The sequence below is a fragment of the Fukomys damarensis genome, unplaced genomic scaffold (assembly GCF_012274545.1).
Source record: "Fukomys damarensis isolate Sample0158 unplaced genomic scaffold, DMR_v1.0_HiC HiC_scaffold_19, whole genome shotgun sequence".
Taxonomy (NCBI): domain Eukaryota; kingdom Metazoa; phylum Chordata; class Mammalia; order Rodentia; family Bathyergidae; genus Fukomys; species Fukomys damarensis.
In genome coordinates this window covers 60,130,102-60,144,127 of record NW_022900931.1, presented here as the reverse complement: position 1 = coordinate 60,144,127, position 14,026 = coordinate 60,130,102, and the positions used below count along the sequence as shown (strand labels likewise).

Here is a 14,026-nt window from a genome sequence, read left to right as displayed (position 1 = left end):
TAGGAAACAATGACAAACATGCAGACAGAGGGGCAAGGTGCACAGCAACAGAAACACAGAGAGATACACAAAGGGCAGAGAAGGGTAGAAATAGACACAGACAGAGCACTAGAGACAGAGAGAGGAGTAGAAATGAAGTGAGACAAGGAGCAGAGCAACAGAGATAGTGAGGGAGGAACTGTGAGGTTTACAATGTCACAGAATAACTCAGAGAAGGAGCCTGAGTAACTGCATGCTATTCATTTGGTTCCAGAGAAATCAATTTGTGTGTTAAATGTATGTGTGAAAAGCAGAAACAAACCACATATAAAAGATAGCTAAGGAGAAAAAAGGAATAGCAGACATGGTGAAAATAGTGAACTGTGTTTGTCTTCCCTCAGTGAAGTGCTGATGAGCAGGCAGTGAGGAAAGAGGCAGGTGAGTGCTCTGCTCTTGGGAGGGATTTTCAGTCCCTTTTGGATCCTCTGAGACAGGGATGTAGAGGTGATAGCACTGCTTGTTAGCACCTCCTCGGTCAGCATCCTTCCATTCATGCCAGGTCTTCATCGCATGTGGAGAGTTTGAAGCTGGGGAGAAGCAGTGGGGACAGAGAGGGAGAGAAGAATAATGGGGAAGCAGAGTGACATGGAGACAGATATGAGGAAAGAGGGAAGGAAGGCCATGGATGGAGCAACCAGAAGACAAAGAAAGACAAGACACTCACAGAGACAAACTGAGACAGTAAATCAGAGAGACAGAAGAACAAGTCTCATGAAAAGTTGTGCAAGAAAGGACAGTAAAATAGACTGGTGAGAGAGAAAGAGAGAGAGAGAGTGAACTGAGAGGAGAGACACATTCAGAGAGAGAGAGAGAGAGAGAGAGAGAGAGAGCGAGAGCGAGAGAGAGAGAGAGAGAGAGAGAGAGAGAGAGAGAGAGATACCTGATATTCTTGGGCTCAGAGACTCCCTCCTTCTCAGCCAAGCCCTGGAGGATGGAGAAGAGGTGAAGTGGGAGTAACCAGAATGAAGTAGTGATCAGGGCTTTTAAAATTTGCACAAGTAATTTGTTGGATACTGCTGCATGCACTCTGTCCTTGGGCTTAAATTTGTTCCCTTACAGAGTGGGATTTGAGCCCAGGGTGAGATGCATGTTAGGGACCATGAGCGCTGGCTCTGTTTGTGGGCTTCCTGGTCAAAATCCTGGCCCCAGTGATGAGTAGCTATGCTATCTTGGTCAAATCATTTAACCATTAATCATTCATCCATTTATAAAGTGGGACAAAAATAGAATACTATCTTCCTTACAATGTTTTGGAGGAAATTAATTAAAAAAACCACCTGAAGTACATAGAATACAGCCTGTCACATACTACAGGCTATTGAGTGTCAGTGTTTATTGCTATTTTTCTCTTCTATTTCTGAGTGATGGCAGTCACCAAGACAGGACAGCTGCCAAATGCTCCCCAGGCTCTTAAGTTGATTTCCTGTTAGCAACTGCCTTTCCCCCCAGGTGGCCTCGTGGACACCTTGTTCCTCTTCCAGTCTGTCACTGCCAACATCATCTGCTCCATTGTCTTTGGAAAACGCTTTGACTACAAAGATCGCAAGTTTCTGAGGCTTCTGGACCTGATCTATCGGACCTTTTCTCTCCTCAGCTCCTTCTCCACCCAGGTCAGGAGAGAGAGAGCAGGAGGACAGGGATGAAGGGAGCAGCCAAGACAAGGGGTGGGGGGAATGATGGCCTGCTTTGGGGAGCCCATAAATGCACTTCGGGCTGGAAAAGGGTGGAGACAGCACAGAGTGACAGAAATACAGAACTGAAGTGTGGGACAGACAGTGAACAGGGACCAGGAACCAGAGAAAAAGAAAGGGATTGAAGTGGGTGCAGAAATCAAGTGGGAGAAACAAAGAAAATCAAGTCTTGGGGAAGAGAAAAGGGAGTAAAAGAGAGAAGACAGAGAAAAGAAAATAAAGGATAGAGATGGATTCTGGTAGAGAAATGCTCTTGTAAGTGTGTGTGTGTGCGTGTGCATGCATGCACATGTGTGTGTTTGTGGTCTGTATGAAAGAGCAGGACAGAGGTAGACTCAGATGATAGAGAGAATGAGCGATAGTGAGTCCCTGTGCAGGTCTTGGGCCCAGGACAGCTTCCCAGCTCTCTCATCTGTTGAGTCACCTTCTTTCTCACAGGTGTTTGAGCTCTACTCCAGCATCCTGAAACACTTTCCTGGGACACACAGGGAAATTTGCAAAAATTTGCAGGAAATCAACACCTTCCTTGGCCACAGTGTGGAGGAACACCGTGAAACCCTGGACCCCAGCGCCCCCAGAGACTTCATTGATAGCTACCTGCTCCGCATGGAGAAAGTGAGATCTAGGAGACTAGATGGGATGGGATGGGAGAAAGGGGAGGTGAACAGAAGGAAAGGAAAGAGGAGGAGAGGGGAAAGAAGAACAGAGGATAGGGTGGAGAGAATAGGGAAGGGAAGGGAGGAGAAGCAGAAGTGAAAGAAAGATGAAGTTCATGGAAGGAGAAGGTAAGAAAGAGAAACTGATAACTCTGAATGCCTCCCCTCCCAACCTTTGCATTTTCTGACATTCCCCAAATAGCTGCATTTAATGGAACTGATGATAGATGTCATGGGATGAGAAGGAGGAACTGAAATGAGGAGGGAAGGAGAACAGAGGCAAGGGCTAGTGGAGGAAGAGTCAGGGTGAAAGAACAAAGAGTAATAGGAGAAAGACCCACAGAGGCAGGAGGAGAATGGTGAGACTGAAAGTGAGAGACAAGCAAAGAGATGAAGAGGTGGGAACAGAGTCACATGGATAAAGAAACCCCGAGGGTGGGAAACAGTGGGGGGTGGGGAGAAAGAGAGATATGGTTTCCAAGGACAGAGATGTGCAAAGCAGCCAGATAGGTGAGTCCCAGGAACAGAGGGAGGGTGCTCATAGGGACAGGTGACCCTTACTGCACAAGGCTTTGATCTCCCCTGACCCTCTTCTCTCTCCTTGCTCCGGACCTAGGACAAGTCTGACCCGCACACTGAGTTCCACCACAAGAACCTCATCATGACCTTGCTTACACTCTTCTTTGCTGGCACAGAGACCACCAGCACAACTCTCCGCTATGGCTTCCTGTTTTTGCTCAAATACCCCCATGTCGCAGGTTGGTGAGCGGCAGCCAGTTGGGAAGGTCTTGTGACCCCATTTCGGGCTGCAGAGGTGGGATGTAGGGCTCTCCTGGACTAGAGATAACATTGGCCACTTAGGCCAGGAACTCTATAGGCTTTGGACTCATGTAGGGAGTGGAGAATGGGACATTATCAGGATCTCTACCATGGATCCTGGCCTGTGTCCCCCACAGCACAAGGTGAATTAAGAAGAGAGACAAATGAGACTGAGAGTGTAGAAGCTGAATCTTGGGTCCTGGCCAGTGCTGCTCATGGCAGCAAGGACAAAGGCCCCTAATAATCCTGTATTTATTGAATACAAATGTGTGAAAGAAAAGGGAGCTAGTGAGCTTTGAAGCCTAGTGAATTACTGCTGAACACCTGGCATGGTGATGCCAGGCATGTCTGTCAGGATGTAGGTACTGCTTATCTTGCTAGCATAGAAGAAAAAGGTACTGGGACCAGGTGCAATGAGCAAGCAATCCACAAGGTCAATGAGAAAAAATAATTCAGGGAAAGGATTATAGGTGGGGTCATGCTGAACTCAGCTCCATGTAACTCAGCAGGGCCCTGCCACTTCACTGAGCAAGACTTAGGACTCAGTGACAGCCGTTAGGAGAAATACTAGCCCATCTCTGCTAGGTGTCATGCCCATTTGAATCATGCAGACATTTGGCCGGACTCTGATATTAAAAAATAGAGCCAAATTATGGAGGGCAAGAAGCATGTGCCACTCACAGCCCACTAGTACCGGGCAGGGAGTTCTCCAATAATGCATCACTCCTTCATTTATTCAGTTAATAACTCATTTATACATGTCTGATTTGTCAGTCAAGCTTTCCATCCATTCATTTATTTACTCATACCTTCACCACTTTATTCACTCACACATTCAGCTATACATCTCGCACTCAGGTAATTATCAATTAGTGGAGTTTATTGATTTGTTTATGAACCATTTCTTAGTAGGTTTATTGATCCTTGTATGATTGATATATTGAATGCATACATTCACTGCTTTGTTCATCTCATCCATTCATCAATGCTTCATTTATTGATTTAGGATTGATTGATTGATGGATGCATTTTATCATCCAGTTTTTCATAGATTTATTTATTGATGTATTCTCTTGTTATAGATTTTAGGACCTAGCATGACCCACTTGCATACATAATAAATATTAGTTCATTTCTTTTTCATTTTAGAGCAGGAGTTTTGCAGTTAATGGAAAATTCCATGCAAAGTCATTTGTCTATTTTTCTGTGTTTGTCACTGTGGATGTGGGGAGATAATTTATAATATTCCTTGGATTTTGAACGCTGAGCGTTCTTGTTGATATTTTCCTTTCCTCAGACACAGCTGATTCCTTCAAGAGTATAAATTGTCCACTGCCTTTCTGTAGAGTTTTTGGTCTCATTGGTAAAAAAACAAAAAATAAAAAAAAAAACAAAAAACAAAAAACAATGTCATTGCTAGAGTGCCTTTATGATGTGGGGTTTATTGTGCCCTTCTCTGTGCAGAGAGAGTCCACAAGGAAATTGAACAGGTGATTGGCTCACATCGTCAGCCAGCCTTGGATGACCGAACCAAGATGCCATACACCGAGGCAGTCATCTGTGAGATTCAGAGATTTGCGGACCTGATACCCATTGGTGTGCCCCACAAGGTCACCAAAGACACTCACTTCCGAGGGTTCATCATCCCCAAGGTGAGCCTAGCTGGGGTGCCACCTCTTTATGTCAGCCTCTTTGATTTTCTAAACCTCCATCTCAACCTCTTGTTGGTTTCTCAACAGGGAAACCTTGTTTCATCTTTCTTTTGTTTTATCTTTTAATTTGTGTTTTTGCATGTGGGTACCAGGGCATCACAATATCTTTTGATCTTCTAACCTTTCCTCAGAACACTGAAATATATACAGTCCTGACCACTGCTCTCCATGACCCATGTTGCTTTGAAAAACCAGACACATTCAACCCTGATCACTTTCTGGATGCCAAGGGGGCACTGAAGAAGAGTGAAGCTTTTATGCCCTTCTCCATGGGTAAGGTGACCCATTGCCCACCTCCCAGACACTAGAGAGTAGTTCCCATTCTCTCTTTGAGGCAAAGGATGGCAAGCACTTGCTTACTGAGCTCTTCAGTGTATTCTACTTGCTTTAACCAAACTACCCTTGTCCATCTTTACTACCACACTTGAGGAGACTTGAGTCTGATATTATGTCCTAAAGACACACTTTTGCAGGCAGAGTTTGGCAATTGAACCATTTCTAAATCCACTGCACAGTCGGTTACACCTTAAATCTCAGTTACATTGGAGGCTGAGGCAGAAGGCCATCCTGGGCACCTGAGCAACTCCGAATCTCAAAAGAAAATAGAAAATGACTGGTGATGCAGCTTAGTGGTACAGAGCTTGCCTAGCATGTGCAAATCCCTGAATTTCTTGCCAAGTATGGGAAAAAAAATCTAAATTAGAGAAAAACTCATTTTTTTGAAAAAAGCCAAACTAAAGCAAACAAACAAAGCATATGTGTCCCTCCCTTGAGTAAGGCAAAGTATAAATGAAGAGCACAATAAAAGATGGATAAAATAATATGAAATGAAAGAAAAAGTCCAAAAGAGAAGGGAAGTTGTGAGGCATATGGGAAAGGAAAGAAGGGAAAGGAATAAATATGAGAAAAGGAAAGAAATGGAAATAAAGTTTTTGTAAATAGGGAGGGCAGAAAGGCTGTAGCGAGGGCAGGGGAATGGGAAAAATAAGAACTGTGATATATCATATAAAAGTACAAATTCCCAATGATGAGTATCAGCATATTGTATAACTAAAGTGTACCAAAAAATAAAGAGGTAGATAGAAGAGAAGAGGTTATACCTCTTGCAAATGGAAAGGTGATCCAGGAGTCTAAGGGCAAAGGGAGAGTGTGAGGAAAGGGGGAATAAGTAGAATAAAATATGGCAAGTGTTGGAACTTAGCAACATCAATTAATGTAAACATCATTGTCATAGCAATGAGCTATGGTTAATAATATCAACAAGAGTGCAAATGGGGAAGGAGGAGGGATGGGGTGGGTGAGAAGGGGAAGAGGATGAAAAATGAACCAATCTGTATTAGGTACACAGACCCACTCCTCTAGATGATAGTAATTGCATCGACTGCAAACATGTACTGATTTCAAACAGGAAAACAAAAGAAAACAAAATAAAAATAGTAGCGAGTAACCTCATCTATTAGCATTGTTCTGAAACCAGTACTCTTCTGGAGGTTAAGAGAATGCATTAATCAAATGTCACAGTGTCAGACCCAAGAAATGTAAAGTGCAGTAGGGAGATGAACACTCATCAGGTAGTCACAAATGATGATGCCTTTCAATGCCTTTATGCCTACCTTATACCTAGGAGTGCATGGAAGAAAGTAAATTCTTACAAATGCCAGTACTATTTTTTGTCATAATCAGTCCTCCGTAGGTAGTTTTGGGAACCACAAAATAGGAAATGTTGAGTTTGGTGGGTTGATGAAGAAACATTAATCTAAGACACTGGCATCTAGGCTGAAAGTCACATATGAGTTTTGATCATTCACTGGGAAGAGAGTTCCAGACCAAGGTAAGCGCAAAGGCCAGGAGACTGAAGGTGCAGTCTCATGGTGCCTTTGAGAAATGAAAAAGCTCTGGTGTGTAGCTGAGGAAAGGAGACAAGGTGAAGCGCTCAGCTTACAGGGCCTAGATGGCTGGGGGAGCGGCTTGGATTTATCTTGGAGCAGTGAGGAGCTGGGGAAGGTCTTGGTACATTCATTTGTCCAGGTTCTCATTCTGTACTCTGGCTTGTTCTGTTTTGTTTTTTAACTGAGGAAACACAGTTCATATTTATTTGTGCCGCCATCTGGGTCACCAAGTGTCCAACATTATTCAGATGGAAATCTTTCCAAATAAATTTGAATTCAGCACTAGGCAGTGAAATAATACTCAACCCACAACAGAGCTGAAAACCAGTTTATTTGTCAATTTCTTCTTCATTCATCTGAACTTCCTTCCAGTTATGTTGCCAAATATTGGTGTTTGAAGACACTCTTATTTCAACATCTGTCCATAGAATACTGATAAGGAAAGAGCTTATCCATACAGCTATAATCATATATATTTCATGGAATATAAAGCCTAGAAATACTCCTCATTTTTTATTTCTTGTAATTTCAATTCCTGAATATTTCAAAAATATTTATTCAACCCCAAAATTTCTTTTATTGGAAGAAAACTATGAATCAATTATGTTATTTGACTAAATATAGTAAAAAATAATATGACCTCATTGCAGATGGATTACAAGTTGATTATGGACCTCATGCATGCCCAACATAGTAGTTTGACTGTGATAGATGTAGACTGAATTCTGAATTACTGAAAATCAAAGAAAGCAGAGAATCTCTTTAGTATTTGACCTCCAACTTTGAATAAAATCTTTGTTAGATCTGCATCTTCATTCTAAGGTTTTATATGTATTTAAAGAAGCTTACTTGGGTTTTCTTCTCTTAATATTCATGGTTCTACTCTTTAATCTTTAGAGCTAGGTATTATCTTCTCTATCTTTTTACTTAAAATATTGTTTATAGAACCAAAAACTTTCTGTTTCTGGTCATGAATGGGGTTACCTTTTGGATTCCAAGAATTAATAGTGATATTTGAAATGTATATGTTTTAAATCTCTTAGTCTAACTAATGTTTCTTGCTTTTGATGTGGTATAAAACCCTGAGAAATACTACATGAATAGTTCTTAATACTTTATATAACGTTTCCGGTAATTTGCTAAGCAGCATTGAAATAATTGTTTTCTTTGGTACTTACATGGTTTTCTTTTTCTTTATTGGTACATTTTAGGTGTACAATACAGTTACATTCATTATTGGGATCTCATACCTTTACATGATATATCTTGTTTTGTTTTGTTTTGTTTTGTTTTTTTGGCTTTTTGAGACAGGCTCTCATTGTGTAGTTGAGACTGACCTGGAACTTACTATGTAGCCCAGGCTGGTCTTGAACTCACAGTAATCCTCCTGCCTCAGCCTCCCAAGTGCTGGGATTACAGGAGTGCGCTACCATGCCAGGCTCTTATCTTGATTCTTATTATTCCTCATTCTCCTGCCATCTCTGTACCCCCTCTACCCTTCCCTATTTATGGAGACTTTGTTTTCAGTTTTTCCTTTTCTCATATTTTTTCCTTTCCCTTCTTTATTTCCCGTACCCATCCCATTTCTCCTACATCCTTTGAACCTTTTCTTTCTCTTTCACATTATCAATTATTCTTTTTAATTAATATTTACACTTTTAGTTTATCACACCAGAGAAAGTATTTGATGTTTACAAAGGTGTGTCCCATTAATTTCTCTTAAGTGTATGTCCTCAATGTGCCTCCACTTAGCTATAAAAGTCTCTAATTTCTCATTCTTTATGGCTGAGTAGTAATCCATTGTATAAAAAAAAACACATCTTTTTTATTCACTGTGCAGTTGATAGGTCCTTAGGCTGTTTCCAAGTTTTAGCTATTACAATCTGTGCTGCTATAATACGGGTGAATATATATCACTGCAGTATGATTCTTTTAATTCTTTTAGGAAGATACCCAGCAGGGGAATTGCCATGTCAAATGGAACTTCTAATTCTAGTTGCTTGATGTATCTCCATATTGATTTCCACAGTGATTGCACCAGTGTGCACTCCCACCAACAATGAAGAAGAGTATCTTTCTCCCCACACCTCTGCCAACATGTTTTATTGATTAATTTCTTGATAGGAGCCATTCTTTGTGGGGTGAGGTGGAATCTCAGTGTTGTCTTCATCTGCATCTCTTGAATGACCAATGATGTTGAACATTTCCTCATTTGTTTATTTGCAGCTTTTAATTCCTTGTTTGAGAAATGTCTGTTTATTTCAGATACCCGTTTTTGAATTGAGTTTACAAATTTGGGAGGTCTGATTTTTTTGAGTTCTTCATATATTCCGGATAGTAGACCTTTGTCTGAGGAACAGCGGGTAACATTTTTTTCCCACATTTTAGGTTTTCTGTTACCTCTCTTGGTGATTTCTCTTGTAGTGCAGAAGCTTTTCAAAAAGATGAGATTGCAGTTGTTGATTCTTTGTCCTAGTCCCCATGCTACTGAAGATTTGTCCATAAAATCTACTACTATAACAGTGTCTTCAAGAGTTCTACCTACCTTGTCTTGCAGCAAGTTTAGTGTTTCTGTTTTTATAGTTAGATCATTAATCCAGTTGAATTTTAGTTTAGTGCATGGTGAAAGATAGGGGTCTAGTTTTAATCTTTGGCAAGCTGAAATCCAATTTTTCCAGCACCATTTATTAAAGAGGCTATCTTTCCTCCAGCGAGGATGGTTGGCTTCTTTGTCAAAGATGAGATAGCTGAGTATGTCTGGAGTTGCTTCTGCGTCTACTAAACGATTTCACTGATCCTTGGATCTGTTTCTTTGCCTGCACCATGCTGCTTTTATCTCAGTAGCTGTGTAGGATAATTTCAAATTGGGGATTATGATTTTGCTATTCTAGGTTTCTTCTGGTTCCAAGTGAATTTTTGGATTGTTTTCTCTAGTTCTATAAGATATACTTTTGGGATTTCAATAGGGATTGCATTGAATCTATATATCAGTTTTGGAAGTATGCCATTTTCACTATATTGGGTCTTATTACCCAGGAAGAAGGGGTGTCTTTCCATTGTCTTATATCCTCTTCAATCTCTTTTGTCAGAGTGTTGTAATTCTCAGTGTAGTGGTATTTTGTTTCCTTCATTAGATTGATTCCTAGATATTTAATTTTTTGGGATGTTTTTGTGAAAGGGATTGTTTCCCTAATTTCACTCTCAGAGAGTCTGTGTACTAGAAGGCTATTGATTTTTAAGTGTTGACCTTTTATCGAGCTACTTTAGAGAATCTGTCAATTAAGTCTAGAAGTCTTTTGGCAGAAATCTTATGTGAAGTGCATCATATGATCATCATCATCAGCAAATAATGACAGTTCAAAGTCTTCCTTTCCTTTCTTCACTGCTTTTATTTCTTTTTATTGTTTAATTTCTGTCGCTAATGTTTCCAAAACTATATTGAGCAGGAGTGGTGGCAGTGGACATCCTTGCCTTGTTCCCTATTTTAGTGTGAAGCTTTAGGGTTTTTGACCATATTGGCTGTTGGATTTGCATAGATGTCCTTTTCAAATTGAGATAAGGGCCATCTATTATAATTTTCTGAGGATTTTTAAAAAATCATGAATGGGTGTTTAATTTTTGTCAAATGCCTTTTCTGCTTCTATTGAGATGATCATATGGATTTGGTCCTTGACTCTGTAATATAGTGTAATATGTTTATAGATTTATATATGTTGAACCATCCTTGCATCCCTGGGATAAATCCAACTTCATCATGGTGTATGATCTTCTTGATGACCCTCTGTGTTCTGTTTACCAGTATCTTATTGAGGATTCTTACATCTATGTTTATTAGTGAGACTGGCATGTAGTTCTCTTTCTTGATTGGGTCTTTCCCTGGTTTTGGAATTGAAGTAATATTTGCTTCTAGGAATGTATTCGGAAGTATGCTTCTCTTTCAATTTCACTAAAAAATAGTGGCACTAGTTCTTCGCTAAATGCTTTGTAGAATTCAGCAGTAAAGCATGCAGGACCTTGACTTTTCTTTGTTGGTAACATTTTAATTACGTTTTAAACTTGTCCGATTGTAATTGGGGTGTTTAGAATTTTTATTCCCCCTCTCTGTTTAATTTGTTGCTTTGCCTGCTGGATTTGCTCTATTGTGCCTCATGGAGTTATGATCTTCACTGTCTTTTTCTAGGATATTAATTAAAATCTTTGAAGTGCTGGTTTGGTATTCGTCATGTTTCTCAGGCATTCATGGAAGTATTTTGTTTTCCCATCAATTTTGAAAGATAGTTTTGCAGGATAAATCAGTCCAGGTTGGATGTTGTTTTCTTTTAGGGCTTGAAATATTTCATTCCATGCTCTGTGTGACTTGAGGGTTTGTGGTGAAAAGTCTGCTGTGATTCTGATGGGCTTTCCTTTGCACGTGATTTGTTTCTTTTCTCTAATTGTTTGTAGTGTTTCATTCTTCTGTGGAATTTCTGGGATCTTGCTATTACATATCTAGGTGCAGATTTTTTGTGATCATATCTCTTTGAAGTTCTGTAAGCCTTTTGCATACGTACATACAATTATTTTGCTCTGTTTGAGAAATTTTCTGTCATTAATTCCTTGAACAGGTTTTTTATGTAAGTTATACTTTCGCCTGCTTTTTCATGGACTCCTACCAGACTTATATTCTTCTTCTTTGCATCATCAAAGAGCTATTGGATTGATTTCTCATGTTCCCTTACTTTTTCAATGCATCTTTTCATGGTCACTAAACACCATTCCATCTTCTGTATGTGATATCCTGTCTTCACATCGGCTCCATCTGTTATGTGCACTTTCAATAGTGTTTCTTATATCCTGGATATCTGTTTGAATGTTTTTCATGGATTCCACTGCTTTCCTATATTAGGCATTCATGGTTTTCATTTCTTTCCCATGTTGGGCATTCGTGGCTTCTATCATGTTCCTGAGCTCATGCATTTCTTTTTATCTGTTTCTGTTTTAGAATCTCTAGTCATACCTTTCATTCTGTTCACCATCTCTATAGTTATGTTGGACATTATTATTGTTTTTAATGTTTCTAGAGCCTCATGCATGTGAGCAGTGAGGTGGAAGGATGAGATTGTGTTCCTGTACTCCTTTGTTCTATCCTCAGTTCAGATGAGCAAGAGGTAGAGAAGTAAGGACAGAGACATAGAGTTTAGCAGTAGTGAAAAATGAGAGAGAGAGAGAGAGAGAGAGAGAGAGAGAGGCATATCATCCCAGAAACACCCTCCCACCCTGTAAAAACACAAAACAGTTTCTACAGTATAGATTTTTTCATATGAGCTGGGTATTTTTATTTGGAGTTCTTATGAATAGTAACTTAACCCTTATTCTCTCATTTGAGAAATGAAGACTACCAAAAATGTGAAGTCACAATGTGCACAGACTTTTGTAGTTGTACATATACACAAATGGGTCCTTCTTTTCTATGGTTCCTCTAAACCCTTTGGAAATGTAACAGAACTATGAACTATTGTATATTCTAGAGAAGTGAACATGGAATATCCACCCAAATATCTGTACCCAGAATCAGAAGGATTGGGGACCTCCTACAAGTTGACCCCAAATTGTAGCTTAAAGATCATGCCTGTACAATGGCTACAGGGGTCTGGGATTAAGGATGTGCAGGACAAAGAATATCACCCTGGCCTATACCTGTGATCTTCTTGTCCACAGGGAAGCGTAATTGCCTTGGAGAAAGTATCGCCCGAGCTGAATTGTTCCTGTTCCTTACCACCATCCTTCAGAACTTCTCTATTTCCAGCCCAAAGGCTCCTGAGGACATTGACCTCACACCCCAGGAAGTTGGTCTTGGCCGAGTAGCCCCAACATACCAGATTTGCTTTCTGCCTCGCTCAGGGGAATGAGGAAAGTGAAACAAAGGATTTCAGGGTCATTCAGTGCCTTGACTCTGTAGAGAATGGCCCCTCATTTCCTGCCTCTGAAAATCCTGTTGTAAGCCAGCATGCTTCCCCTACCAGCTTGCTACTCCATGCAAAAATTATTTCTATAGGCTTCTTTTTGTACTGGCTCAGTTCTTCTAAAGCTCTATGCTGTTTTCCTTTCACATGTGAATAAAGTTGTAGAGCATGGTAATGAATCAACAATAATGAGCCCTTTCTTTGGTGTAAATAAAGAAGCTGGGGGTCAAAGGAAAAAGTTGACTCAAGGACCTTCTGGAGTTCTGCCTCCCAGGATACATCTCATGGTGAGAAACTTCTCCCTTTCCCAGAGCAAGCACAGGTTTGTGTTTGTCAACTCTCCATGCTCCACTCTTTTTTACTGAAGAGGTCTATGTAGGAGAGTCCATCTATATAGCCACAGGTGATAGGTATCCGGGTCTTGCCCACTTTAAAGATGAATATCAGAGGCCAGGCAATTTATTAGCTTCCTGAAGCTACCATGCCTGAGAGTCGATGAGCAGATTCATACTCTGGCTGTAAAGTGGAAACTCTTAACTAGGGCATCATCAAATGAAGATCACATTCACATCGCATAAAACGGAGGATTGTAAAGTGTACAGTTCAGTGCTGTCTGGTTCATTTACATCTTATACATATATCACTATGTAGTTTTTGACTTGTTACTTTCTCAAAAACCCCTGTACTTATTAAACACCTGCTTCCTCTTCTCTTTACCCCAGCCTGTAAAACACCAATCTTGATTTCGGTCTGAATCAACTTGTCTTCTGGTCTTCTGGATGTTTCATATCAATGAAATTATACCAAATGTGATGTTTTGCCTGTCTCGTTAAAGTGTTCATGACATTTGGAGTTTGTATGATGCTGGAGAGAGCAGTCGTATGCTTCCTTGGTCCTCCCTCATTCACTTCCCTTGCTGCTTTTCACTTTTTCTTTTCTCCATAAAAGGTCACCCTCAACCCTTATTCCTTGAATTGTGTGACTCTATATTGGTGCCATGGATTCCACCCTATTTTTCTTTCTATCTCCTGAGTAGCAAAGAAACGTACAAAGCCTCGTCTCTGCTGAGGAAGTGATCTCTGCCATTTGAGTGTGTAAACTATCAGTTGTCAGGTCCCAGGGCGTTTTCACAGAGGATTTTTGTGAGAGCATCTCTGGCACCCCCATGCCAGCTCCATGAAGGTTCACCCTGTTGTCTTCTTCATGGTTACACGTTTAGCTCCTGGAGCAGGGTGTGGCACATGACAGCTGCTGAAAACATTTGCTGAGGAATATAAA

The 14,026-nt window shown here is 40.5% G+C and overlaps 1 protein-coding gene across 3 annotated transcripts in view; it reads left to right on the top strand.

Annotated features, from left to right (window-relative positions):
- LOC104871669 (cytochrome P450 2B4) overlaps window positions 1-14,026 on the top strand; it is a 28,327-nt gene that overhangs the window by 6,349 nt on the left and 7,952 nt on the right. For 2 of the 3 annotated variants that reach the window (XM_033765805.1, XM_033765806.1), the window contains 6 exons: window positions 1,489-1,649; window positions 2,169-2,345; window positions 3,003-3,144; window positions 4,670-4,857; window positions 5,049-5,190; window positions 12,504-12,728. In XM_033765805.1, coding sequence (XP_033621696.1) covers window positions 1,489-1,649; window positions 2,169-2,345; window positions 3,003-3,144; window positions 4,670-4,857; window positions 5,049-5,190; window positions 12,504-12,694 — 1,001 coding nt within the window. In that variant the 3' untranslated portion in view covers window positions 12,695-12,728. Of the gene's footprint in view, window positions 1-1,488; window positions 1,650-2,168; window positions 2,346-3,002; window positions 3,145-4,669; window positions 4,858-5,048; window positions 5,191-12,503; window positions 12,729-14,026 lie in introns of those variants that run through there. The other variant, XM_033765804.1, reaches the window with a different exon arrangement.